At 32.0% G+C, this 27,277-nt stretch overlaps 1 protein-coding gene across 1 annotated transcript; it reads left to right on the forward strand.

Moving 5' to 3' along the window:
• The first annotated feature begins 1,816 nt into the window (after positions 1 to 1,816).
• LOC124362159 (lipoma-preferred partner homolog) lies at positions 1,817 to 26,983 on the forward strand. Its single transcript, XM_046816401.1, has 11 exons — positions 1,817 to 1,983; positions 6,634 to 6,791; positions 7,919 to 8,039; positions 10,858 to 11,019; positions 12,281 to 12,447; positions 13,859 to 14,084; positions 16,529 to 16,698; positions 20,744 to 20,922; positions 21,930 to 22,050; positions 22,274 to 22,450; positions 26,613 to 26,983. The coding sequence occupies exons 2-10, from the start codon at positions 6,666 to 6,668 to the stop codon at positions 22,403 to 22,405; spliced, it is 1,404 nt and encodes a 467-aa protein (XP_046672357.1). The 5' UTR covers positions 1,817 to 1,983; positions 6,634 to 6,665; the 3' UTR covers positions 22,406 to 22,450; positions 26,613 to 26,983.
• Positions 26,984 to 27,277: the final 294 nt, after the last annotated feature.

Below are 27,277 nucleotides of genomic sequence, written 5' to 3' on the forward strand. Positions count from 1 at the left end.
TAAAACACCAATAAACGGGACAAAACTTTTCAATATTGACAGTATTGGTTATTTACAGAATTGTAAAGAAGGTTTTTTCCAAATTTAAACTAATAATACTTTTTGTATTTTCTAATGACAAGTACTACGTAGCGGATTTTTGATATTGAAACGTATATTAAGATATTACCTGAGGAACTCAATGAAAAAAGAAGACTTAATGGTTTACTATTCTATATAACAAGGGATAACAGTAGATCAAAAAGAAATAACAACCCAAATGTTGCTTTCTAAGGATGAAGAAGGTTAATTTTAGTTTGTAATCTCATTGCAATATCAAACTTATGATGCTAAATGTATGTACAACTAAAAACGTAAGTTCATTAAAAAAATATTTATGTTATTAGCCTTTTATCAAAGATATTTAAATATATCCAAATATTGTTTAAAAGTAATTTTTGTTATTCTAAATAGTATAATTTAATTAATTAAGATCATTTTAACTGGGCATTTATACCGCTGTTACAAGACCTTAGCTGGAGATGGTAGGGATTGTTATCAGGTGCAATTTTATTCAGCCCTGGTGTCTCTAAGGTGTGTCTCTAACACATCCATTCACATGGAAAATAGCTTCGTCTGTAAAACCTATATCGTCTTCACTTATTCTGTTCTACATTTCAACAGCGAAATTGTAACAGTGTACACAATCATTGGGTATAATTTGAGTTTCGTGTGTAAAACTATGTTTTTACACTGCTGTTTTTGGAATACCTAATTCAACGCTTCGACGAGGGATGGACTTCCTAGAACTTCTAATGCCGATTGTTTAATTAGTTCAACCGTTTCGTCTGATACACCTGGTCTGCCGGTTGATTTCTGTTTCTTAACTGATCCATTTTCTTCGAATTGTTTTAAAACCAACAATTAAATTGTTATGTTATATTTGTGTAGTGGATCTCTTCCTTTGTTTGAAGTTTATTTTTGACGATGACAAGGATTGTGAAGGAAAAAGGATTTTCCCGGACATTTGTCATCGTTCAGTGAAACAAAATAATCAGTAACACTACGTTTCGAGATCTGCAATCTGATCTCTTCTTCAGGTTCAATTTGGATCTCTTACTATCTTCCTACGAATTACTGAAACCGCACCATTCTTTTATGATAACCCTGTATAGAATTGCAGTTACATAACAGTCACACCGGCTCAGCATAAAAAAATAACTACCTACCGTATGACAAATTTAAGTGAAAGTAAAATAGGTAGTGAATAGTAAACAACAGAACATATTATTGTTCCATACCCAGGTGGTAGTCGAATTAGCTTGTTATAGAAGCTAAGAGAAAGAAAGAAAGAATTTTTAACAATTGAAGATGGCTGCAAAAATAGTAGAACAAAAAATTTTAATTTGTCAACAATGTTTGAAAAAGGCACATTATATGCCGTCCAGGATTAGTAAAAAAAGATTACAGTGACACATAATAAGTCTTAGTATTGTCTTATTATTGTGACTTTGGAATTCAACAAAAAGAAACGTTTAAAATTAATATTTTTCCATGAGAGTATTCCTCAACATTCCCCGGCTATTCGGCAAGCACGTCCCTCCCTAACAAAAATATAAGTGCACAGTGCACATGTTAGGGGGGTACACATATTAGAGTACACATATTAAAATAATAACTTGTCACCTACATTATAAGTGAATTTTGGGAAACACGCAAGTTGCCGAACTCACCGGTTTATTTTGTATGGTTAACTTATTTACCGGTTGTCATCCAGTAATATGGTCTGTTATTGAAAAATCAGCTGTAGATAAGGCAGAAACCAGGTCTGCGTTTGAGCAGCTGTGGGCTGGTTAGGACTAGGAGGTTGGATTCCAGGAATTGTGGAATGGAAGAGTCATTAAGAAACAGCGAACAACTCATCAATCATCGATTCTGATTCATCTTAAATGAAAAGTACTTTGAAGAAAGAAATGAAAGCTGCGTTCTCAGCTAAATTATAAGGTTGGTTTTCCATACAATTTTTATTAATTTGTTTAATGATTTAAAACAACAAATTATTTTGCACACATTATTTAGGTATATAAGGGCTTGGAAATAGTTTTTAGGCTAAATGAGACTGACCTGGGGCAAAATGTATGGTCTAGAACTTATATATCACATAAAATATTGCACCATAGGTCCACATGCAACTTAATATAGAACTATTTTTAGGCTATATTTCAATTTGATTATCATAAGTAGATAGAATTAACTTAAGTGGCCTATTACTAGATTAAAGCACCTTTAACCTTCACATTATTCAAGAATTTAGCTAACTAGTCCAAGCATAATTTAGCTGTCTAAGAGTTCATTTTATCATTCCTTGGCGGTGCACCGGTTTTTGGGAATTTGTAAAGATTTAGTTTTATCCTTTAGATTCTAACATCCAGATATTCGGATGTGTGCAGAAATGGTGAGAAATACTAACATCCTCTTACACAGACATGTATATTTCTTTGATATAAAAAAAAATCAATATAATACAATCTTAAAAGTCTAGAACAACGTGATCTGATGTCGGAGAAGTTGGACGATCTAGGACTTGATTTGAGGTCGGAAAATGCTGATAAGATATTCCTCTGGCCATCAGTGCGGGCTTCGGTGGGCCCGCACTTCTGGCGAATTAAGAAACTTCCCTTTTTACAACTTCCCTCAAGATTGTACCCAAATTCAACCTGAGCTCATGTGAGCACTTGTGAAGATTATTTTTAACTTTGGTACAACTAGTAATATAGGCTATATACAGTAACCTAATCTAAACCTATTTATATCGTTTAATAACATTCCATTCCTAGCTTCATTGCTTGCACGAAATGGCCTCAGCTGTTACCATTTACCGAGTAACCTAAAACCAGAAAATCATTAATTACTCAGCCAAATTTTATTTTTACTTTTCTATTAAATTCATTTTATTTACTTTATACTTTATATGCAGTTTTTACCTCATTATAAAACTAAACTTTATTATAAAACTGAAATTATTATCTCAAGCATTCTTACATTTTCCAAAAATAATCTGGATGATCTGAACCTCCCATACAGCCCAGCAAATTATACTATAAGTAAGCTTCAGTGTTTCTGTATTTTAGTTTGTGGTTAGAGGAGTTATCACAATTTAAGAAATTTTATTTATATGTATGTACCTAATACATACATGTTACCTAAAACGGGTAGACTTTAATAAGCGGCCTACACTCGTTATTCAGTTGTTTTTAACAAGTTGTTCGATGTTTTTATACAAAGGCATATTTCAATATTACAATTTATTTAACTTAGCATATGATTTCACCTTATTACTTATATCAGTTTTAACGTAAACAATAAACAGCAAGAAGTAACTAATATTTTGAGACTGAAAATGGCGATGAATATGAGAAAAATATGTGAGATATTTCTCACAAGTGACGAGATTAGTTTAAGTGGCTTCAACATGTACGTTTGGCTCCTGGTAACCCATGAGGAGAATTCTTTCCTCCATTCCACAAAAAGCTGTTACTCATTGCTATCAAGCTGGGCAAGTTATAAATATTGTAAGGTTTCTTTGATATGTAAGTTTAGGCCTTAGTTGGTTTTGTTGTTTTGTAATGTTAGTGTTAAATTTATGTTTTTAAAATTGTAATAAAGGAGATTCTTCTTGTTACGGTAATTTATTTTAACTCTCATTGTGTACAATTTTTTCATATTGAAGTTGGATAATATATCGAAGAATTCGACAAAAACAACTGAATGAGTGTAGGCCGCTTATTAAAGTCTCCCTCCTAAAACTATCTAAAATCACTTTTAATCAGTTTTTATAATAAGCTGCTGGTACTTTTATTTCCATAGTGAATTTTTATACATTCATGAACCATATATTGCACATAAATTAACCTTTAAACTGGCCATATAGTACCTTCTATACTGCCAACCCCATTTTGGCTGACTTGCAAGCTGGTTTTTTAAACAGCTATAAAATTTAGTCTATATGTTGTATGCTAATGTACACTTATTATATAGGCTAGGCTATATATTGTTTTGCCAAAGTATGTAGAGTTTGAAAATTGAATTAGTTGGAAAAATTATTAGAACTCAAAAGAAAAACTTACAAACATTAGTGGTTGCTGAGCAATTTTATTGTAAAACTACAAATATTGAGTTTCCTGATCATGTACCAGCAATTTTTGGGGAAAATAAAAAAATAGCCAAAAGATGCAGAATTTATTAAAAGGTACATATACATATATAAAAATTGGCTAATTCACTGATAATGTGCTAGTTTTTTAATCGGGCAATATCAAATTAATTATTGTTCTACCGACAAACCTAACAAATGTTGTCATAGCAATCCCTAACAAATAAATGTTCTTTTATATGCAAATTTATAAGTTTTAGCAAAAGAAAAGAAAGAAAAATACAAAAAACTTGAATTTAAAAAATAGATAAATTTAAGTAAAAATTTTGTATTCGTGTTGGTATATTTTCACTTAATTCAATAACTGTTCAAAGAGTGTAAATTTAAGTGTTTTATTAATATATTATAATACCTGTTGTATATGTTTATTCTTACTGGAATAAAGGGAAATTAAAAATAATTGTTCTAACACACAAAAATATAAACCGCTAAGTGATTTTTATTGTTAACACAAACGCAGCCTTTGTGCAACACACTACATATCTGTTCAGTCAGAATTTTCAGCCCAGGCAACAGCTAGCAATGATAGTAACAGCACACAAATGTTGTAGGCACTTCTTCTTCAACTTGGAATAGTTTATTCATTGGGAACATGTATATATCATTTTTGTTGGGGTTAAAGCCTTGTTTGATGCATCATAGAACTGGAGATGACACAGCAACTCAGAATGCGATGTTTTGTAAATGTAAGTGTAAATACTTCATTGAAATTTTGATGACCTATTATTTTGGATGGGAAGGAGATAGCAATATCTGGTTTTCACCATTCTTTAAGTTTTTTAAATGCTCTTGAAAATGAGGGATCATTTGAGAGTGGTTTTCATTTGAAATGTTTGAGTTGCCCCCAAAAACCCATAATAGGCACTAAAAATCATTAAATTAAACTTCCTTTCTACATTGCACCACTACCCAAATGATATCTCTTGATATAAACATTACAAAAAAATATAGGGGGAGGGGTCCTTACATTTTATTCACTCCAACCTTTTTATATACATACATAGGTGTGAATAGCCTACTTCTGACAAAAAAACAACTAAGATGGATTTTATAACAGGTTTAAAATTTATACATTCTAAAAGTTAACAGTAACTTTAGCTTTTATATCAACATTACAGCACTGACCAGTCACTGCATACTTAATATTTGGCTGTCAGATCAAATCAACACAGGGTATAAACATTACCACCTCAGAATTTGATGAAATTTGATATGAAGGAAGTCCTCATATAGATTAGAAAAATTGCCAATTTCCTCCTATAAATATTTCAAACAGTCTCAAAGTTACAGCTTTGTAAAGTTTCTCAAAATTCACCAAAAAACCGCAACCAACATATTTTGAAATTACTGTATCTTTTCTCGTAATTAAGCTAGAGATATGGCAGTGGTGTCATTTTAATCAGTTTTAAATGCTATCTTCTTTTTATGTACAACATAACATACTTTATCATAAAAAGTTTTTTTATTGAATTCAAAATTTGTATTTTCTCAAAAAGAAAAAGTACTACTATTAAAAATGATTAAAAATTCATGTAAATTAATAGTTTATATTTTTGGTAAGTGGTCCTCAAAATTTTAAAGTGGGAGACTAATGTGTTCATAGTTAAATAATAATTTAAGAAAGGATGTTAAAATTTTTTTTTAATATCATACTATGTATTCTTACTAAACTTAATTTCATTAAGATGATTATTATTATCATAATTATAATTTAAGTACTTAAAAGAGGGTTGCCCGATTAGCAGTAAAGCTATGGTGATTTAAAAATATGTTGGTTGTGGTTGTATGGTGGATTTCGAGAAAATTAACATAGCTGTAACTTTGAAACCATTTTTCATACCAAATTACATCAAATTCTGAAGTGGTTAACTAAATTTTTTATTTTAGTATGTTGGTTTTTAAGGAATAATTTTCTTATCTGGATATTTTCATACTCTGTGCTCAACAGGGGTTGCAGAAAAGGCTAAAATAAAGTGTTGTTACTATGAAGCTATGCTTTCATACTATAAATTTAATGTAAGTAAATTGAAAATAGTCTTTAAATTAATTGAATATGGTTGTGCTGTTATAAAGCAATGTTTATATAGAACAGTTTGTTACATTTAACAGACTCTTTCAATTAATAATATATATGGTAGCTGTAATGCATCTTTTGAAACCAAAATGGAATTTTTCACGACTTTAGAAACCAGTAGGGTGTAGCCCGAAGAGATTTTATAAATAAGAATAGGCCTATATTTTCAGTGCAATCAGTTGAATATTTACATGTGAAAGCGTAACAAACTCACTTTCACATTTATAATATTAGATTATTATTGAGAATAAGAAAATCTGAAAAATATTTATTTTTAATGTTTTTTTTTTTGCTGTTTTACTAACTCATTGCTTTATGGTGTTTTAAGTATAATATTTTATAAAATTATCAAACATTGTTTTTTTAGGAAAAGGAATTTTATACATACTACAAAGAAAAATGACAAGTCATCTCGAACAACAGTTAGCGGAATTAAAACTAAATCAGTCAGAAGTACATAACGCATCTCCAGGGAAAAAACCAGGCCCTGCAGTTCCTCCAAAACCGAAAAAACCTCAGCCACAGGTAAGTTTAAGAAAAGCATGTTCATAAAATTGCATAAATTATTGTAAGTAAAATTCAGTTTAAGCTAGACACTACATTAAATTTTAGTAATGGTAAGTAAGGTAATTTTGGCCAACATTTATTTTAACAGGTGTGAATGAACTACTAAAATAGGTGTGTCTTCAGAATTTCTAATGCTATTAAAGAAATATTTACAAGCTTAAAGATTTATAAGTTTCAAGTTAAACAGCCCATTTAACGTACTCTGAAATGACCTTCTGTAGTAGTACTTGTTATCATTGTGTACTTAAATATTACTCACTGATAACAATGATTTAGAGTGTATACCTTTTGTGCTAACTTTTCATAATGTATTCAGTATCTAAATTAAAATTTGTCATGATTATCTGAAAGTTTTCAGCATGGTAGGATCTCTGCTTGGCACACTATGTTTTGTATTTTTTCATTTCCAGGATTCTCAAATAACCTCTCTTTTTTATAATCATGCGTTTCTTCACCGAATTCAACCAACTGTTCTTAGATATTTATCTTACTCCACATCTTTCTATTCTTTTTTATATATTTTTTGGTAATATACTGTGTGTGTCTCTGTCTCTAAATTCAACCACTTCCTCATCCACTTCTTTGTTCATCCACTTCCTCTCAAACGTTCCTTTCAACAAGGCTCTTTCTATTTCTCTTTTTAGCTTGTACAGTGTTCTTGTTCTGTTTCATGGTAGCAGAAGGGTTAATTTTTAGCGAAACCAAAAGGAGTAGAAGTTTTAAAAACTTGATATAGACTGTAAAATGGCAACTTACCATAAGTGTAAAAGCTTCAATGTCCTCTATTGAATGTTCAGTCCTTTAACTAATTATTTTTCAACTAATTTCACTTTTAACTTATATTTCATTCAATACTAAAAAAAGTCATGTTGAAAACCCCAATATCAGGTGCTGCTATGTGAAATACGACTGAAACACCCAATATCGAGCTTTTGCCAGTTGCGTTGTTAAACTGTTTACTTTTAGCCATAAGTTATTTTATGACTAGTAGTGACTGGTTTACTTTAAATTAAACTGATGTTTTATAATTATAATTAATTTATGATATAAAGGACATTTGGATTAACTGTTTGTCTTGACCACAGGTTCCCAAGAGTTACCCTCTGAATGGACCAAGTGAGCCATCGTTCACTTCCCCACTGTCCAGCACAACTCCGGAGCGGCGACCAGCCCCTCCTATCTACTCTAACATTGACCAGGGCCCAGGTCAGTTCAGATTAGGCTGTTTCATAACAATTACTCAAAGAAAACATTTTAATTTGTTGAAAATCTCTCAAAACTTACACATTGTGAAAATTAATCTATGTGTATGTTAGGAGTCCTCATCAAATTATAATAGAATCAAGATTTTTATTAGTCTTTAAACACAGTACACATATGCAATAGACTTCGTCAAAATACTTATCAGTAATAATTACAGTTATTTTGTACAACCACTCCAAAGTTTAAAATATTAATAAAATAGAAGATTTAACAAGGATAATAAATAAATGAATAATTAACAACAAGAACATTACAAATAACAATAACAAGAGAATAAAAACAACGAAAGAATGAAACGTGTCTAAAAACTTATATTACTAGTATCACAGGCAAAGTATTCATTGACACAATAAAATGCTTTTTCTTTTAACCAGCCATTAATTACAGACTTAAACCTATCAGTACTTACTAACCAAGCTCCTTCTGGCAATTTATTAAAAAGTTTTATTTCCTTATAAATGTGACTTTTCTTAGTTTTTTCTAGTCTAATTGGTGGTAAGTCAAGCTTATATAAGTTTCTTGTTTTATAATCCTGAGTATTTCCTCTGATTTGATATTCGTTTAAATTTTCTTTAACTTTCATGAGACAATAAAAAATATATATACAAGGCAATGTCATAATGTGAAATTCTTTAAAAATGGACAAACACGTCTCTCTGTCTGGTTCTCCTTTAATTATTCTAAGAGCTTTCTTCTGCCATATAAAAGCTTTATTAGATACTCTACTGCTACCCCATAAATTGACACCGTATATCAAATGTGTGTGAAAAAAAGCATAGTAAGATATAATGAGCAGTTCGTTACTAACACGGAACTTAAGCTTACGAAGTAAAAATACAACCCTAGCTAACTTTTTACAAACATTTTGTACATGGCAATCCCAATTTAACTTACTATCTAAATAAATACCAAGCAGTTTAACAGTTTTAACATTTTCAAACATATTATTCATTGTAAAACAAATTTTTTCAGTTTATTTTCATTTACTACTAAAAAGTTAGCTTGAAACCACTTAACAGCCATATTTAACATTGCATCTTGCTCTAATAAAAGATTTTCAATAACATTATTACTATGTAAAAGTTTGGTGTCGTCAGCATAAAGGACAGATATACATGGAACATTACAGGAAAAGTCGTTGACTACTATAGTAAAAAGAAATGGGCCAAGTACTGAGCCTTGAGGCATTCCATTTTTAATTTCATTAAAGTTAGACTTATCATCACCTTGAACAACCATCTGTTTCCTACAGCTAAGATATGATGATGAAAGATTCAGTTCAATTCCTGTAATACCATAACGAGTCAGTTTATCCAAGATCAAAGCATGTGAAATACAATTCGAAAGCCTTGGACAAATCAATTAAAGTTGCAGACTGTACATCTTTATTTTCAAAACTTAAGATTAGGTATGTCATTAGCAACAGATTCAACTGCCATTACAGTGCTACAACCAGGCATGAAACCAAACTGTTCATTACACAAAAGATAATTAAGCAAGAAATAATCATACAGTTGCTCCTTAATACAATACTCGAAGATTTTACCAATGATAGGTACCAAAGAGATGGGGCGGTAGCTAGATGGATCTAACTTGTCTCCCTTCTTATATATAGTAATTATTTTTACCACCTTGAGAGCATTTGGAAAAATACCTTGTTCTAACATCTTATTATATAAATATAATAGAGGATCTATAATAATAGAATTAAAGATTATGCAATTAGACATGTTTTAAACTAGTTTTGTCGTAGTTGCTTTTTTATTTATTGAACCATGAATGGCAATGCTTTTTTTGTACAAAGAAAACGTGCAGAGATTTGTATCAAAGAAACAAGTTCTATATCTCTAATTTGTAACATTATCTATATTAGACAATAATTTTATTAATACTATATATTAAGACAATTCCTGATGTACAATCTGTATAAAAATGGGAAATAAACATCTTATGTCTTTTAGTTAACTTAAACTAAATAAACTAAAAGTTAACTAAGTAAGTAGATAGAAGAAAAAATTAAATTAAAACAAGTAATAGAAAAAAGGAATAAGATCTAAAGAAACACTGTTAAATATATAATAAATAAACTATTCAAAACTTCATAAGCTGAAGAGTAAGACTGTAAAACTTATTAACTATAGAGGAACAACAATAAATATAATGCTTTTTAATTGTTTCGATTTAAAATGAATCAACAGTGGAGTTTTAATACAGATATGAGGAAGAACTGGTTGTTGCACATTGGGAGGCATTGTATTCTGGATCTGAAATAGAGATTGTGCACTGTCTGTGGTCATCAGACCACATGGTTTTTTTTCTTGTGCTGTACAGATTCTATTCTTTATTCTGTTTGATAAGATTATCGCACAGCCCAGTGACCTATGTGGGCAAAATTATATGCTTTGTGGTTGATACTACAATTTTTAGACAGCATCAGGAATCCCCTAGTGTGTTTCTTTGTGCATATTGGTTACTTTGTTGCATCGACAGCTGTTTTTCTGAATACCTGATAATTATTTAAAATATTACAGGTAAAACATTATATTTGTTGTGGTTTAAAATAAGAACAATCATACTAAAAAATAATAATTTTGTCAATTTTAAGGCGTTAATTTGTCAATTTGCTGAAGAAAACTACACTTTTGGGATAGTTTATATAATATAAAATAGTTTATAGTATAAAATAAAATCAATTGTTTAGAAAGTAATTTACCTTTTGTGATTGACAATGATGTGATTACACTTCTTTTTACTATTGCAGGTTCAATAATAAACAGTGCCAGTTCTGTCAGTTCCACTGCCACCTACAATAACATCGAGCCGTACAAGCCCAGATACCAGAAGGCAGAACCTCAGAATGCACTGTACGCCAACAGCAACAATCCAACATACAGCAACATGTCAACTTATGCCAACCTAGTAGGTAATGATTCTGCTTTTTACCACTTCTATTTTGTATAAGTGTGCATTAATTATGCTTTAAACCCATCAAAAACACTTTAGTCATTCTATTATTTGCCAAGCATATTGTTAACACAAAATGTTAAGAGAGTTCCTCTTGTTGGTCTTATGCGTTCCCTTTAAATGCCATTATTGTAAAACTCCAGATCTCGCCTATCAATCAATGGCTTTGGAATATCTCATTAATCCTGGCAGGTATCCATCTTTGGGAATGTGTTTGGAATGACCATCTTTGATTTCAACCCTTCACTTAATACAAAGTAAAGACCATACCGCATATTTCAACCTACAAAACCTAAACCAAAATCCCTTTCACATGCCAGTCTCTTTCTTGGATAAAAGGTAGAGACGTCCCTCTCAAATCAATGTGGTATCACAGTGCCTTTCAGTGCAGAACACTGATCTCTGTAATTTTTCTGGTTGTGTTACAATCGTACCTTGTAATGTCTTCATTGTATGTTGAAGAACTCAATTGTATGCCTCTATACACTTGGCTGGATGTCATGTAAACTTGTCACTGAGTTTCTGAACAGCCAACTGTTTTTTCAAGTTTTTATTCCCCCTTTACCGTTGAGCCTCTTGGAATTAATAGAGCACATAAGAGAAGCTATGGAGGGTATTGGCTTCAATACTTTTAACAGAATCTGGTCAGGATTTTACTAATGAATTTATGTCTAATGTGTAATCTGTTGGTTTCATGTGGAACATCTATAACATTCTTAACAAAAACTTTGAAATGTCCTTTTTGTGATACGGCACTATTTATATTTTTATGTTGATTTAACCACTATACTACTTTAATTCAAAAGTGTCCATTTCTTTGTGATAACCATATTTTACTATCTTATAAACTGTCTTAATTTATGGTGATATGACATCTGACCTAGTCTTTGATTTATATGTTCTGAATTCAGATAGATACATTAAAGTTCTTAAAATAAGGCAATAAAAATTAAATAAGCCAATCCAGCTCTAGTTGAATATTTAGTTAGCTATGACTCTGAGTCAAAGATAACACAGTCTGTCTGGGCAGGAGTCCTCTTTATCAATAGTTTCCACTTTGCACATCTCTTACTCTCATAAGCACATCCTTGGACTCCTGTTGAATTCCTTATACAGACATAATAATCTTTGGGTTGTACAGAGTACGATTCAAAAGTAAATTGAGCTCTCTTTTGTTTCAATATCTCCGACCTCGCAAATACAAATGTATTATGTTACAGATGACTTGCCTCCTCCTCCTCCAAAACCATCGGAGTTCAGTGATTTCCCCCCGCCACCATCAGACTTGCCTCCCCCTCCATCCCCCGTGAGCAGCAGCTACTCTGAGCTGAGACGAGCCACTCATCACTACCAACCAGACTACGGCACATACACGCCCTCGTCCCAGGTCACTGATAATCACCTACCTCTTTGTGCTCATTTTGTGATAATATTTGAGAGCATCAACTTAAGCAGGATATCAACATTTTGCAACGTACATTGAACAGATTTTTTTTGTAAATAGTTCATATATCAAATGAGTTATATTTCATCTCAATATCTTGGTTCAGTACAAAAATTTTGTATTTCAGTGCTTGATTTATAGGGGAATGCATCAAAAGATTTTAGAACTGGGAAGATCCAGAATATTTTGGCGACACATTTAATGTTGATTGAAAAAATATTTGGTCAAGGTCTGTTAATTATAAATAAAGCTGGTTTGGTTAAAAATAACAAAAAAAGTTATAAATTTCCAGATTTATCATGATGGCTTGAATTGTGACAAGACTGCAAGTATAAGCATTGCAATTTTTAGTTCTTCAAAATGCAACATGGAATTGTACTTTTTTAAATTCAAGCTATTTTAATTTCCGTTCTTTTCATATAAACAATCTGCAACTGAAGAAATACTAAGTTACTATCTCAGTTGTAATAAAATCCTAGTAACAGTTTTTTATGTTATAAATATGGTTAATTTCCATATAATGGTTTTGTTCATTCAGAAGTATGTTGTACTTTAAGAAAACATTGCAGAAATTGTGTATTGTTTTCTCTTGTGTGAGTACAAGAGATACTAGATAAAACTTCAAATGTGAACCGAGTACTGCCCATAATATTTTTGTTCAGTGTTTTGTGGCTTTGAATATTATTTGGGAAGGGAAGGAAGAAACATAAAATGAGAAAGTAATTTTTAAACAGAATTCTTTGGAAAACCAAAGTACTGAAGAAGTATTTTACACTTATATAGGGTTATTAGGAGCTGACTATGGTAAAATGATCTTGGTTTTTACCCTTAAGAACAATGTTAATCCTTATGCAGTTTTGCACCCTCAGTTGTGATCATAGCGTTGTGAGAGATACCTCTTTTTAAACATATAATTAATTAATGAGCATCCAAACAATACTCAGTTTTTTGTGAAGTTTATACTTTTTAAATATAAAATGAAGTACAAAATAACCTTCCTTAACAACCCATAAAAATATTTTTTTTAATAAAAAGCATTTTGATGAGTAGTTAAACCTCGAATACATATTAACTCATGTTTGTTCATAGAGTTATTGGAAATGCTCCTTTTTAAAGATATAATAAATATGCATTCAAACACTTTTCTTTTATAGTTTATACTGAACTTATAATTTAAATTACAGTTAAATTATTAGTAATTTTCCCTGATCATTTAATGGTCTACAATTTGTTATGCTTATAGTGAAATGCTCAAGCAAATTAATAAAAAATGAATATTTGTTATTTTTATTGTTTTAATTATTAAAACCTAAATTTAATACTAGGTTGTAATGTCAGTAATTGATTGTTGTAGGGGTCGACTACATACGAGTCAATCTATGAGCCCATCAACCCCCGGCCACCCAGTGGAATGTCCTCCCGTTCCAATTACTCCTTGTACACGCCATATGTGAAGGGTTGCCCACCCCCTGCCCCCTCACCGTCAGCTGCCAGAGGACCCCAGGAAGTGGTGGTAGACGCACTCACTGATCTGCTCGTTCAGTCCATGGATTCAAATTCCCCTGATTCTGAAATATATGGTAAATATCTAACATGTTGTGCTGTACTCATAAGAAGATAAATTTAATCACAAACATAAAACCATTACCAATGAGTGAATTCATTTCAGAATGATGCAGGGACGTGCAGATTCTATCGTAGATACAAGAATTGCACAATCATTAAAACTGTGAATTTCTTATTATTCATTTATTGCACTAATTTTTCTAATATAAAAATATTTGTAAGGATGGTTCAGTTCCAGTTTTTGGTTTAACCGATTTTTTTACATTGTTTGTACACTTAATGTGTCAGCCTTAACCCTGGAACTGGCAGTCATATTTCTCTTAGTGGCAGAGGGGTTTTTAGTACTTCATACATTGCCGTATATTTATTTTATTATTACATGTTTACTATAAAGTACCTATGTCATATTATATATTTCTTCATTCAGCATTGTTCAAGGAACATTTTTCACATAATATAATTAAAACAAAAAAATTCCCTTACTCTACCTCTTCATGAAAAAAAATTTTTTTTAGAAAAAATAAAAATTAGTTCAAAGTTTTTGATTTGTAAAATTATTGTTGTTAGTGATATGCAAAATTCAAAATATAAAAAAGGAAGAGCATTTAATTCTGAGTAAAAATAAAACAACACATAGTTTATAAGGTTTACATGTGGTAAACGATACAAAAATCATACACTGACATTCGAAAGTGCTACTTACCAACAAAAGTAAGAACTTCAAAACTCACTTGTATTTGTATAATCTTGTAACTATTAGTTTATATTAATTTTCTATTTTTTTATTTTTTATTATATATTTTTTTGGTTATGTTCTGAGTAAATGTCTAAATCGGAATCCTAATCGTTGCTTATTTCATGTACAACTAGTTCTCGAATGTCACTTGAACGATCGCGGAAATTACGATCCATTACGTAAACACGTACAAAAAACTTACATTATTGTGTTATATACACACACCCATCATTACAACGAACTCAAACAAACAATAAACCAGATAGAACACCATGCAGCTGACGAAATAACAATAGCCGAATGAACCAGTTGACTCACGCTGCGCGCGCAACTAGCGCGGTACGCGGGAGATTGTAAACAAACAGTTTAGAGATTATAAAACGTATGGACTGTAACGAAACGATAAAATTATTTATTAGTGTATCATTTACATAAATTGAACCTTCCTCTTTTGATTGGTATCAATGTACAACTAGTTTTCGAATGTCACTTGAACGATCGCGGAAATTACGATCCATTACGTAAACACGCACAAAAAACTTACTATTATTGTGTCATATACACAACCATCATTACAACGAACTCAAACAAACAATAAACCAGACAGAACACCATGCAACTGACGAAATAACAATAGCCGAATGAACCAGTTGTCTCTCGCTGCGCGCAAAACTAGCGCGGTACGCGGGAAAAAGTAAACAAACAGTTCAGATATTATAAAACGTATGGACGTGTAACGAAACGATAAAATTATTTATTAGTGTATTATTTACATAAACTGAACCTTCCTGTTTCGATTGGTATCAATACCGATACTCTTTGATCCTGTTTTAAGTACGTAACATTGAGAAATAAAAGACGTATTAAAACGCCCGATATCGGGCGCTGCCATCTAGGATGCGACTAAAATGCCCGATATCGGGCGTTTGCCAGTTCCAGGGTTAATAACTGACAAATGGTACCCAGCAGGGATCACTTCTGGCTGGTTTATACCTTCCAGTTGAACATAACATTGGGCATAGCAAAAACCAATGTTTCACTTAAATCTGGGCAACCTAATGGATGTCCAGGAGCGGCGCAAATGTCGAGATTCTGGGGTGCAAGGGAAATTCAATAGGTCTAGTCTACTGCAGGAGATGACTGTTGGACTTGGTAGGGTTCGTTCCTTAAGTGTCAAAGGTTCTTGCTAAGCCTCAACATAAGTTCATCTGAGGGGAGATGACTAGAGATTAGTGCCCTAAATTCTTTCTCATAGATCTCGATAGGAGGCGGCTCCTACTCCCAACATTACCTGTCCAGAATATCCTGTCATTTAGGAAGCAGCACAAAGGTCCTTATAGGACTAGGTGCAATTTCTAAGCTTCTTATCCTAAGAGAACAACAACAACAAAACTTAAAAATGGAATCATTTGGAAATATTTAGATCCGGTTGGAAATCTTCCAGTATTGTTTAGTTCTGCTGTAATTGTGTGATGCAGTTTGATGTGCCATAATGTATTAATTTGGCCAAACACAAATTTCCTTCCCCTAACAATTATTGTTGGTAACATTTATTGTTAGTAACTTTCGGTATTACTAGTCAAAACCAAGTGAGCCTGCCAACTGTTTAATGCATTAGGAATATTATTATAATGATTGTAACAGTTACACAGGCATGTTATAATCATATTTCCCATAGAGATGAGAAATTGTTGAGAATAATTTAGGAGACGGATGTTACAGGGGATTGTTGCAAGTGTGGTCAGCGAGTCGTGGGAGAGGAGTCTGGTTGTACTGCGATGGACAAAGTCTACCACATCAACTGTTTCGCTTGCTCTCACTGTGGCATTCTGCTGCAGGGCAAGCCCTTCTACACCCTCGAGGGCCAGCCATTCTGCGAAGCTGGATACTTGGTACGTCTTGTGGTCCATTTAGAAATACAAATACAGTTCATTCTAATTTTGGTATCAAAGTTTGAAATTTAAATCTGATTACCTTTATCACCACAAGTGTATTACGATATAAAATATGCAATGATGTTGATTCAAGTAACTGTTATACTGTCTAGTTCAAATTGACTGTATGTGAACATTAAGTTTTCCTTATTTTGCATGATGCCATTGGGATGATTAGGGTATTAGACGGGTCTAAATTTCTAACGCCTATTCAAAAGCTTGTGGTGAGTTTGATAAGTTAACAAATAATGACTTTCAATAAAATATATGTCAGTACATTAGAATTCTTAGTAACAGATTCACTATAATTTTAGTTTTATAATTATCTTAAATATAACAACTTTCTGATTAATTTTTAATTAAAATATATATTTACATGTGAGAAAACATAATCATCGCAGATTATGTAAATTGTGTTTGTCTTGACAAAAAGAAACATTGTTTACAAAAAGTTTTTGGACGAAGTTCACTTTGAGTTATAGGACATTCCCAAGTATTTTACAGTTAGTTCCATTGTATTATTCTGATTTTTTCCTGCCAAAACTGAAGCAATTATTGTTTTTCATTCAAATTCAAAAACATGTAACATATTTGTCCGAAAATGTCTTTCATTCCTTTAATATCGTTACCTTAACTAGCTAGGAAATTACAAACATTATATTGATAATTAGTGAAATATGTCATTATTACTTTATCTTATTACATTAAAAAATTATAGTTGATCTTTCCTAATTTAATTTTGGAATTAACACTGGTCAATCCAAAATGTTGGATTGAAAGCTTAACTTTTAAAGCACAGCATACAGAAATATCCGTATTGTCACCTTTTATTATGTTGTGTACATTATAAATCACAAAAATGTTGTGAATGTGTACATTTATTGACCTAGGGCCATTAAGAAGCAAATTAGATTGTGTCGCTTGAAAATTTAATAAAAAACAAATGCTATTCTTTTATTGATGTTTCGTATTATAATGTGAGGCATGAAATGCAGATCTAACTGTTTGGTATGCCCATGTATATGTTGTGTCTACATGTAAACCAGTAGAGCTTTTTTTGAATAATGTGTTTGTTTGTTATTTCTTCTTCATTGAAATAGAAAATAAATTTGAGTTTGGAAAAAACAGAATTTTGTTTTAAATCTATATATATATATATATATATATATATATATATATACACACTAATGGAATCAAGGCCAAATTTTCTTCAGCCTTTTAAGGATAAAGCCAAAAAAAAGAAGCTGACTGTGTTAGGCCTTCAAACCTCTAATGGTCAGTGGAATTAACTGAAACAGCATGTTTGTAAATTTGCCTCACCAGTAAGTAAAATAGGTAAATAACTGCATTTTAACTCTCTGAGTTTGAGAGTTCTATATCAAACTGGAGTTAATATGAGTTTGTTACTTTTTTTCTATTGATCCAGGATGGAGAATGTAAAAGAAAATTGGATTTTTCTAAAGCATTAGTGACAAATTTTGCTGTTTTGTAGGAGGTTATGGCATAAAGTACATCATTATATTGTCATTCCCATTTATGAGATGCATTTATTGAGATTTATATAAAGAGAAGACAATAAGAAATTAAAGTTTTTTTTACCGTTGTGACATACTTTATCTCGTTATTTCAATCTTGCCACATAAGTACATTTTATTTTTTAACTTAATTGAAATATAATAGTACAGTAGAGTCCCGATAGTTCGAGTCTCGATAGTCCGAGGTTCCGTTAAATCCGAGCCAACACATGTAAAAAAATTAAATGTGATATTGACATATTTGTACAACACACTCGAGCGCATGTCTGTAAACTGAGTGCTAGGCTAATTGGAGAAGCCGGCAGCCTGACTCATCAGTGCCACTTCATTTGCAACCGCCCCACCCCCACCCTATTGTCAAGGCCACGGAACATCGCGCCCCGTATTGTCTAAAAAATAAATCAGTCCGTTGCTCATCAAGTTCGACTGCGGTACGGTTGTTCTAGATTACGATCGCAGTAATCCGTCTGTTATTTACAACGTACAGTACTCGTCTAAATATTAAGTTTTAGTAAAAAAGTATTTTCTGAATTATGTGTTCATTGTACAGTGAACTATGAGTTCAAAAAGTAAAGGAAAGTTTGTACCGATAAAAACAAAACTAGAAGCTCTTAAAAGACTTGATAAAGGTGAAACGTTAAAAAAATTAGTTGCCGAGTACGGAGTTGGTGAAGTGACAGTTGGTGACTGGCGAAGGAATCGCGATAAAATTGAAAAGTTTTGCATCAGAAAAGTGCTCGGAAAAGTGTACTAATGAGCGGAAGTCTATGAAGAAAGCAGAGTATGAAAAAACTAGCGAGGCCCTATTTTTTATGGTTTTGTCAACAAAGAAACAAAGGTTTTGTCCTATTTCCGGATCTATTTTACAGGAAAAGGCATTGTACTTTCGCAATGAAATCAATGAAGGTGAGGAAGATTTTACGGCAAGTGTAGGATGGCTTGACCGTTGGAAAAATCGTTTATGGCGTGAGGCAGTTAGGAATTTGTAGGGAGAAGAAACTCTCGGCGGATTCCGAGGCAGTTGTTCAGTTCTGTGAAAAGTTAAAAAATCTTATTAAAAGTGAAAATTTAACAGCTGATCAGATTTACAACTGTGATGAAACTGGTTTGAATTGTAAAACTTTGCCATCAAAAACTCTAAAGCTTCACGGGAGGAAAAAAAAGCTGCTCCGGGTCACAAAAAAAAGCAAAGAGGACTGTGCTAGCCGCTTCAAACGCGTCGGGAAGAAATAAATTAAAACTAACATGTCATTGGCAATTCTGCTAAGCCTCGTGCGTTTAAAAAAACATGTCTTTTTTCAACGCTTCCAGTAACTTATATAAACCAAAAAAACGCATGGATGGACAAACAAAAATTTTTTAAACTGGTTTTTTAGTGAATTTGTTCCTGAAACCAAAAATATTTTGAAGAAAAGCAACCTACCCTCTAAAGCCATCTTAACACTTTGATAACGCAGGATAACACCCAGATGAAAGGAAACTGCAATGCGATGGCATACTCACGATGTTTTTTTGCCACCGAACGTGACCAGCCTCATTCAGCCTATGGACCAAGGCGTACTTGAAACTTTGAAAAAAAGTATAGACGTCGTTTTGTTTGCAATCAATGTTTCAAACAATTGAGGGAGAGGCAACCATAAAAGATTTCCTGAAAAGAGTCACAATCAAGGATGTAATTTATTGGATCGCTGAAGCTTGGAGCGAAAATTAAACCAGAAAACAATCCCAGAAAATCATGGAAGAAAATCGGAGTGTGTAAAATTGAAAATGATGATGAAGATGACGATCTACCGTTAATAAATTTAATAAACAGACTTCCTGGTTGCAATGGGACAAATCATTGGAGAGTGGATGAGTAGGGACGAACAGTTAGAGACAACAGACGACACCTTAGTTGAGATGGTCACAGACATGACAACTGACGGGAGTGAGGAAGAAGAAAGTGTGCAGGAGACAGACCCGGCAATGACTCACAGCGACGGCTACGCAGCACTGGACGGCGGCAGACAGACACGTTATTGCTTCGGCGGTGGAGAGACATGGCTGCCCGCAATCGCTGCTGTGTGGTGAAGCAAAAAACTCTAGACAGTTTTTTTTAAGTAAACATTGGATCTTTGGACCTCTGTAAGTAATTTCTTAATGCTGGTAATTTGTAATAAAAAGCATATTTCTTTTGTTTGCCTTCAGTTTCTAATTTTATAACCCAATTCTTCTCAAAGTGTGTCCGTATAATTCGAGTTCTTCACAAATTCGAGGTACATTCGGGTCCCATTCACCTCGGATTACCGGGACTCTACTGTATATACACATTTTTTAGATTTAATCAACCTGGGAAACTGAATTTTTTCCTGACAGATGGTGAAATTGGTTTATTGAAATTTAGTGGCTGAAAATGCTTTAGCCAACTTTTACTATTAAAATTGTTGTACTTGTTTTAATCTATGATATTTGATACTTGTATATTGTAGGATACACTGGAGAAGTGTTCGGTGTGTATGAGCCCTATCCTGGACCGGATACTGCGTGCGACCGGCCGACCCTACCATCCTCGCTGTTTCTGCTGTATCGTCTGCGGCAAGTCCCTAGATGGCATACCCTTCACTGTCGATGCCACAAACCAGATCCACTGCATAGAGGACTTTCACAAGTACAGTACCAGTTAATGAAATGAATAAAGAATAACACTTAAAAACATTTATAATGTCTACTATGTACATTTCTATCTTTTGGTAAAAAAAAGGTCACATTCTGATTTTTGTAAATTACAATACTAATTGGAACAATGCGCACATATATATATATATATATATATATATATATATATATATATATATATATATATAAGTGGTTATTCATCAGTAAAAATTTGTTAAGGTATAACAGTATATTAACTCTTTTCATTTATGTTGAACATCTTCTGACGTGAAATACTAACTACACAGGGTGGTGTTGAAGCTGTCCCGATACAAATCTTTTACTGTCTGTAGTGGCTGAATAGTTGACAAATATCCCAATAGATTGCCGGAGCTTTACTTTGCTGGATTTCTGTAAGGACTCTAAATCAAATACATTACAAATAATAAATGGATTGGAAAGGGTTTACGTCATTTTGGTCTACAATACTTTGTATGTCGTTTAACATACGTACCTTCACAGTACATTTAAAACAATGCATTTTTCTGCAGATAATTTTTACTGTACAGAAGATGAGTTAAATAGAGAAACTAGAAAACCATACAATTTATACATTGGAAACATGAACAGCTGAATAAGTTGGTGCCTTTGTTTGATCTTCTATGTTAGTTGTGACGACAGTGACAGTTTCTGAAAACCAGTTACGTCCAGTTGTTTTATATTTACAGTAAGCAGGGAATTGCACACATTTTATTAGAAAAGTCTGCAAATCACCCAAAAACAACCTGCTGGTTAGATAAAAATCAACTGCCGCTTCGAGGGTAAAAACTTTGTGAGATTATTAGTTCTCATCTAGTTTATAGAAATTCAATTTCATTTTTATAATTTAACTTATTATTTACTCCTTAGAAATTCTATTACTAAAAAATCTGGTAATTTGTAATACTGCTATATAATGAAATGTCGACTTGTGTAAATTATTATTTTTCTATTATTACAAAAAGAAACGTTTGCCTGTAGGAAATTTGCGCCGAGATGTTGCGTGTGCCAACTGCCCATCATGCCTGAGCCTGGACAGGACGAGACTGTGCGTGTTGTTGCTCTTGATCGTAGCTTCCACATCGCTTGCTACAAGTGTGAAGTGAGTGTGTGACAGTTGTTACTTACATTCAATAGTAGCTGTTAACTGGCATTATATAAGATAGATTCAAGATTCAAACATTCTTTATTCCTATTATGTACAAAGGTACAATAAATAGCATCAAATTACAAATGGTCAAGACTTAATACTAGATAGGACTTTAAGCATTTTACTTAATATTTTATATGTTTATGTATATGACACGAATTTGTGGTTGTGACAGGACTGTGGGTTAGTGCTGTCGACTGAAGCGGAGGGTCGAGGCTGTTATCCTCTCGACGATCACGTCCTGTGTAAGAGTTGCAATGCCAAGAGAGTCCAGGCTCTCACTTCGCACATGACTACAGAACTGTAACTGCCAAGCTTCAGTACTAGCTGCTGAATACTATATTTATTCCAGGTTTGTATGTGGATATGTGAATGTTTGTAGGGAAAAAATAGCTTAATTTACCATATAAAAAGTTACTATACAGGGTGTTTCAGACCACCCAGCAACAATCTGCTGTGGTAGAACCGTTTGACATAGACCGATGCAATTAACTGTAACCCTAATAAATCTCATACAGCAAGCGTTGCAAAAATTTGTTTTGTCACATTTATAATACAGAGTTTACCGGAAGATGAAGGTCACAGGTTCGAATCTCAAATATCAAAAATTTCAAATAGCAAGATAGGTCATGTGACACATTTTAAAATCCTTTGAACGCTAAACAATTTGGTACAAATATTTTTAAAATATCGTAAATAATGCTATATTTTGTCAAAATGGCAGAGAATTTTTGGAAATAATTTGAGTTTATTCTTTTTTATTGTGGTCCTTTTGTATTTAAATTTGCAATTGTAAAATTTTTTTATGTTGGAAAAAGCACAAGATAAGCTTTTCAAACTGTATGCCATTTGACCGTTTCTCAAGTTTTTATTAACAGCACAAAAATGTTCAAGTTTGAAAAACTATGCAGATCTGTGCTTAAAAAAAAAAAAAAAATGAGAGCATAGGCCATGTGGCACATAAAATTAAAGGTAATCCAAAATTAAACATTTTTAAAGTTTAAACTTAAACAAAATTTTAGAAGTTGTATATTTTATTTTTGTAATGATGTTAATATCGTCAAGTATTAATTGTTTATGTGATGTCAAATTGAATACTTGTTCATACCAACATTGTTTTTCCATGTTCCTTTGCACTGAGTAATCTGTAAAAATTGGACTGTATCACGTTTAACCAATTTGAAAATTCAAGTGTTCGCACAATTCTACTACTCTATCTGAGGATTTTTAAACGACTATTGAATGACTATAATAATCAAATCTGTATATTTGAGTATTAATCATTGTTTTTTTTTTTTAAGTTAATGGTCAATTTTCAACATTGTGATCAAGCTGGAGATTTGATGAAGAATTCCAAATTGAGTTGGTCCTAGTGTTACAGTAGAAGTTAGATGGAGGGGAGCTAGTTTTTGTTGATGTCCCGTTTGTTACCATTCCCTTAAATCCTAAATTATTCAGTATCTATACTGAGTTTTTTTGTATATGTTTAGGAAGGAGATTTTTCACGCCAAAAAAAGTAAAACGAATTTCTATAAAGAGATGCCCTAAATTTATTGCTTTTTTATCTATCTGTTTGTATGTTGTTGTTTTTTTATATTGATATTTCATAAATTTGTTAAATTATAACATAGTATGCCTACTTGTCTTACTAACACCTCATTGAGAGCTAATAATAAAAGATATCGTTAAACAAGTTTCAAAAAGGTGGAACTTTAATAATAGAATTTCAAAAAAAAACAAAGTAGCAACAAGAAACTAACAAGACATAAAAAGTAGACCACAAAGTGAAAAATGTTACTATTTATTTATTGAAATTGGAAAATTCCAATTGAAAAATACATTTTTAGTAATCTTGTGCTTTTACATTAAGTGAAAACTTAATACTATGTAATCTGTGCAAATTATGGTTCAGTACTTTTTTATGATCACTCGTGCCACCTCCGTGGTAGGATTTAAATACTTATGTATCAGTACTTACTTCCAATATGTCAATATATACTTCCCAATCTTAAACATGAAATAATTTTTTAAATAACAGTAAAAATATGTTTTTCTAAAAAATCCCATTATTTATTTTCATTGACTGTTACTAAATACAATACTAATAATAAAATTTAAAAGCTGTTATTTCTTTAAAAGCTATAATATTTAAAATAATTTAGTCTCACCATTTAGAGCATTCTGATTCACATTTCATTGAATTTTGTAGATAAATATTTTACTACTACAATCTACATTTCCTGACAAAAAATATGTCTAATACATAAACATATGTCTTTGGGCAAACTTTGTATCTTCATTGCTGTTTTTAACAAAGCTTGCAAATGGCTGAAAACATTTTAAAATTTCACTGTGTAATAAAAATTTACTTGCCCTCTCTTAACTACTGTAATCTACATTTTCTGATAAAAAGTTTTGTAATTTACTTTTTGGGCAAATCATACATTTTGAAAAGAATCTGTTAATACATATTTATAATCACATTTTCACATTTTAAATCAAGCTTCACACATACACAAAACTATATACCTTAGAAGTATAGAAATTTGCTTTCATCAACTAATGAACCCTTTGCGGATAAGTGGAAATCTGCCAAATCATGTCAAATTTTATGCTCAGGATAGAAACATATTTTATAGAAACACATTTCTCTGGCACATATTGATGAAAAACTTAGTGTGTGATAGTAAATATACACCTAATACTTTTTTATGGCAAAAAAGTCATATAAGCACAAAACTAATTTCACTTTAAAATAATCATTTAATTGGTGTTTAGATCATTTTAATTTTAATTTTCATAAATTACCTCTGGTTAAATATGGTTTTAACCCTTTCCGGGCCAGGCGGCAATATATTGCCGCCATAGATCGTGTCTGAAAAGTCCCAGGCGGCAAAATATTGCTGTCGGTGTCATATGCGAAATACGACGTCAAATGATTAAACTGTTATGTTTTTTATTCCCTAGTATATTTGTAGATAATTAATATGAATATCATTTTTATTTTGGAGGTCTATGCATTTTTATTTTGTAATTGTCACGTGACATTATCAGCTGACTCGATCTTTCGTTGTTTATGCTTTAGTGTAATCGTATTATTGCCCCAGCAGGGATCACTTCTGGCTGGTTTATACCTACCAGTTGAACCCGCCACTGGGCACAGCAAAAAACCGATGTGCCACTTCAATCTGGGCAACTTTATGGGATGTCCAGTAGTGGCACATCACTAACCGCAAATGTCGAGATTCTGGGGTTCATGGGCAATTCGATAGGTCTAGTCTACTGTGGAAGATGACTGTTGGAGTTGGTGGGTTTTGTTCCCTTACCTCAGAGGTTCTTGTTAACCTCAACAAGGGTGTGCCACCCCCTGCCTACTTTGACTGGAGAGGCTGGTTCAGAGCTGGCCTCCCCTTCTTCCGGGATGACTTTGAGATGTAGTGCCCTAATTCTTCCTCATGCATCTCGATAGGAGGGCGGCCCCTACTCCCTAACCTTACCCATCCTGAATATCCTATCACTCCAGAAGCAGCGCAAAGGTTCTTTCAGGACTAAGTGCAATTTACAAGCTTCTTGTCCTAAGAAAACAAACAAAAAAAAAATCGTATTATTGTATGCTGGATTTTTCTTCATTGTTTTATTTTGTGGTTGTACATATTAGTAGTTTTAGTTGTTACGTGCTTAGCTATTGTGTGTAGTAGTTACAATGACTGACAATTTGCGATCTCACAGGAGCGAAATTGTAAATAGCATATTTGTAAATAGAAAAAGTGTAAATAAATTTCAAATAAAATTGTGTAAATATTTCTTGGTAAATAGTGTTTTTTAACTGTATTAAAACTGTTTATGGATCCTACAATGATCTGTTTACCGGTACATCCATAATGTGAATATTTATTTTGAGTTTCTTGCAATGTAAGAGGCAGTTGCTTTAACACTTATAAAATGTTGTGAAGTAAAATTATGCTTATTTATACAAAATGTGTCATAAAAAATTTATTTATGAGAGAAATAACACAACATTTTGTATGTTTGTTCCTTTCTAAATGTATAATATAATAAAGTAAGCTTCCCACAGTAAAATTATTTTTCCTTTTTTAGTTATTTGCAAAAAAAATAAAAAATACATTTTTTATGTAATCTAACATTTTTTTAAATTTTAAATTACTTAAAACTACATCTATATATTTTTTTGTTGATAGTATATATCTATACGAGTAATTTGGTGCAACTTTTAGGTCATTCTCTAATTTTTATGAAAACTTATTCATTTTAATCTAAGAGACTGCAAAATCGCCAATTTTAGCCTGGCACTTTTGACTAGTCACAAGGGGATATGAGATGTGAAAAAATTTTGCAACATCTCATATTTGCTCCTGGCCCTGAAAAGGTTAAACACTTTTACATACAAAAATAAATTTGTATGGATTATATTGGATTTTGCAGGTATTCTGCAAACCATTCATGAAGAATTAATTTAAGTATTTTAAATCTACTGATAGATATTTTTTTTACAGATTTACTCGACGTTCAACTCGTCTGCCATTGGGGATTTAGTCTAAAATGTAGGCTTCAAATAGTCAAAGTCAGCTCATCGTAGAATAAGAAAAAGCATAATAAGGTACATATACCGCACATACCAGAAATGCTAGATTTTTATAGAATATATATCTTAAAATAATTTTACCAATTTTTTATTGTTCTATTGTACAAGCTACATATTAGTCGCTTTTTTACTATGTTTTATCTATAAGTGTGATTATGCAAAGGTATGTATTGTTATTACTGTAAATTTATTATATTGCATGTATGATGTGTATGTTTTCAATGTATCTGTATTATTATTATTTTTAATAAATTTATAAATATATACTTTTATGTTACAAAATATGACTTTTTATTATGTTTCCCCAAGTATTGTATAACCAAGAATTAAATTGTTTAAAACCATTAAAAGGTACTGTATTTCAAAGCCATTAAACCATTAAAAGCCACCTTCATTTTAATCCCATACGAATAGTGTTAAATCTCAACATAAATTATGTCCTTGTTTGCCATATAGTTATGGGAGATGTATTATTTTAAAGATAGGACCCATCCGAACAATTTTCTGTTTATTTCATTATTTCTAGTAGTTATTCAGAAAAAAATCTCAACACATTTTTGTTCTCTATCATTTGGA

This window comes from Homalodisca vitripennis, chromosome 5, assembly GCF_021130785.1.
Source record: "Homalodisca vitripennis isolate AUS2020 chromosome 5, UT_GWSS_2.1, whole genome shotgun sequence".
Taxonomy (NCBI): Eukaryota; Metazoa; Arthropoda; class Insecta; order Hemiptera; family Cicadellidae; genus Homalodisca; species Homalodisca vitripennis.

Coding starts and splice junctions, on each gene's coding strand:
- LOC124362159 (XM_046816401.1), top strand. CDS start 6,666: ATGACAAGTCATCTCGAACAACAGTTAGCGGAATTAAAACTAAATCAG. Junction 8,040..10,857: donor TAACATTGACCAGGGCCCAG/GTCAGTTCAGAT, acceptor TTACTATTGCAG/GTTCAATAATAAACAGTGCC. Junction 14,085..16,528: donor CCCTGATTCTGAAATATATG/GTAAATATCTAA, acceptor CGGATGTTACAG/GGGATTGTTGCAAGTGTGGT.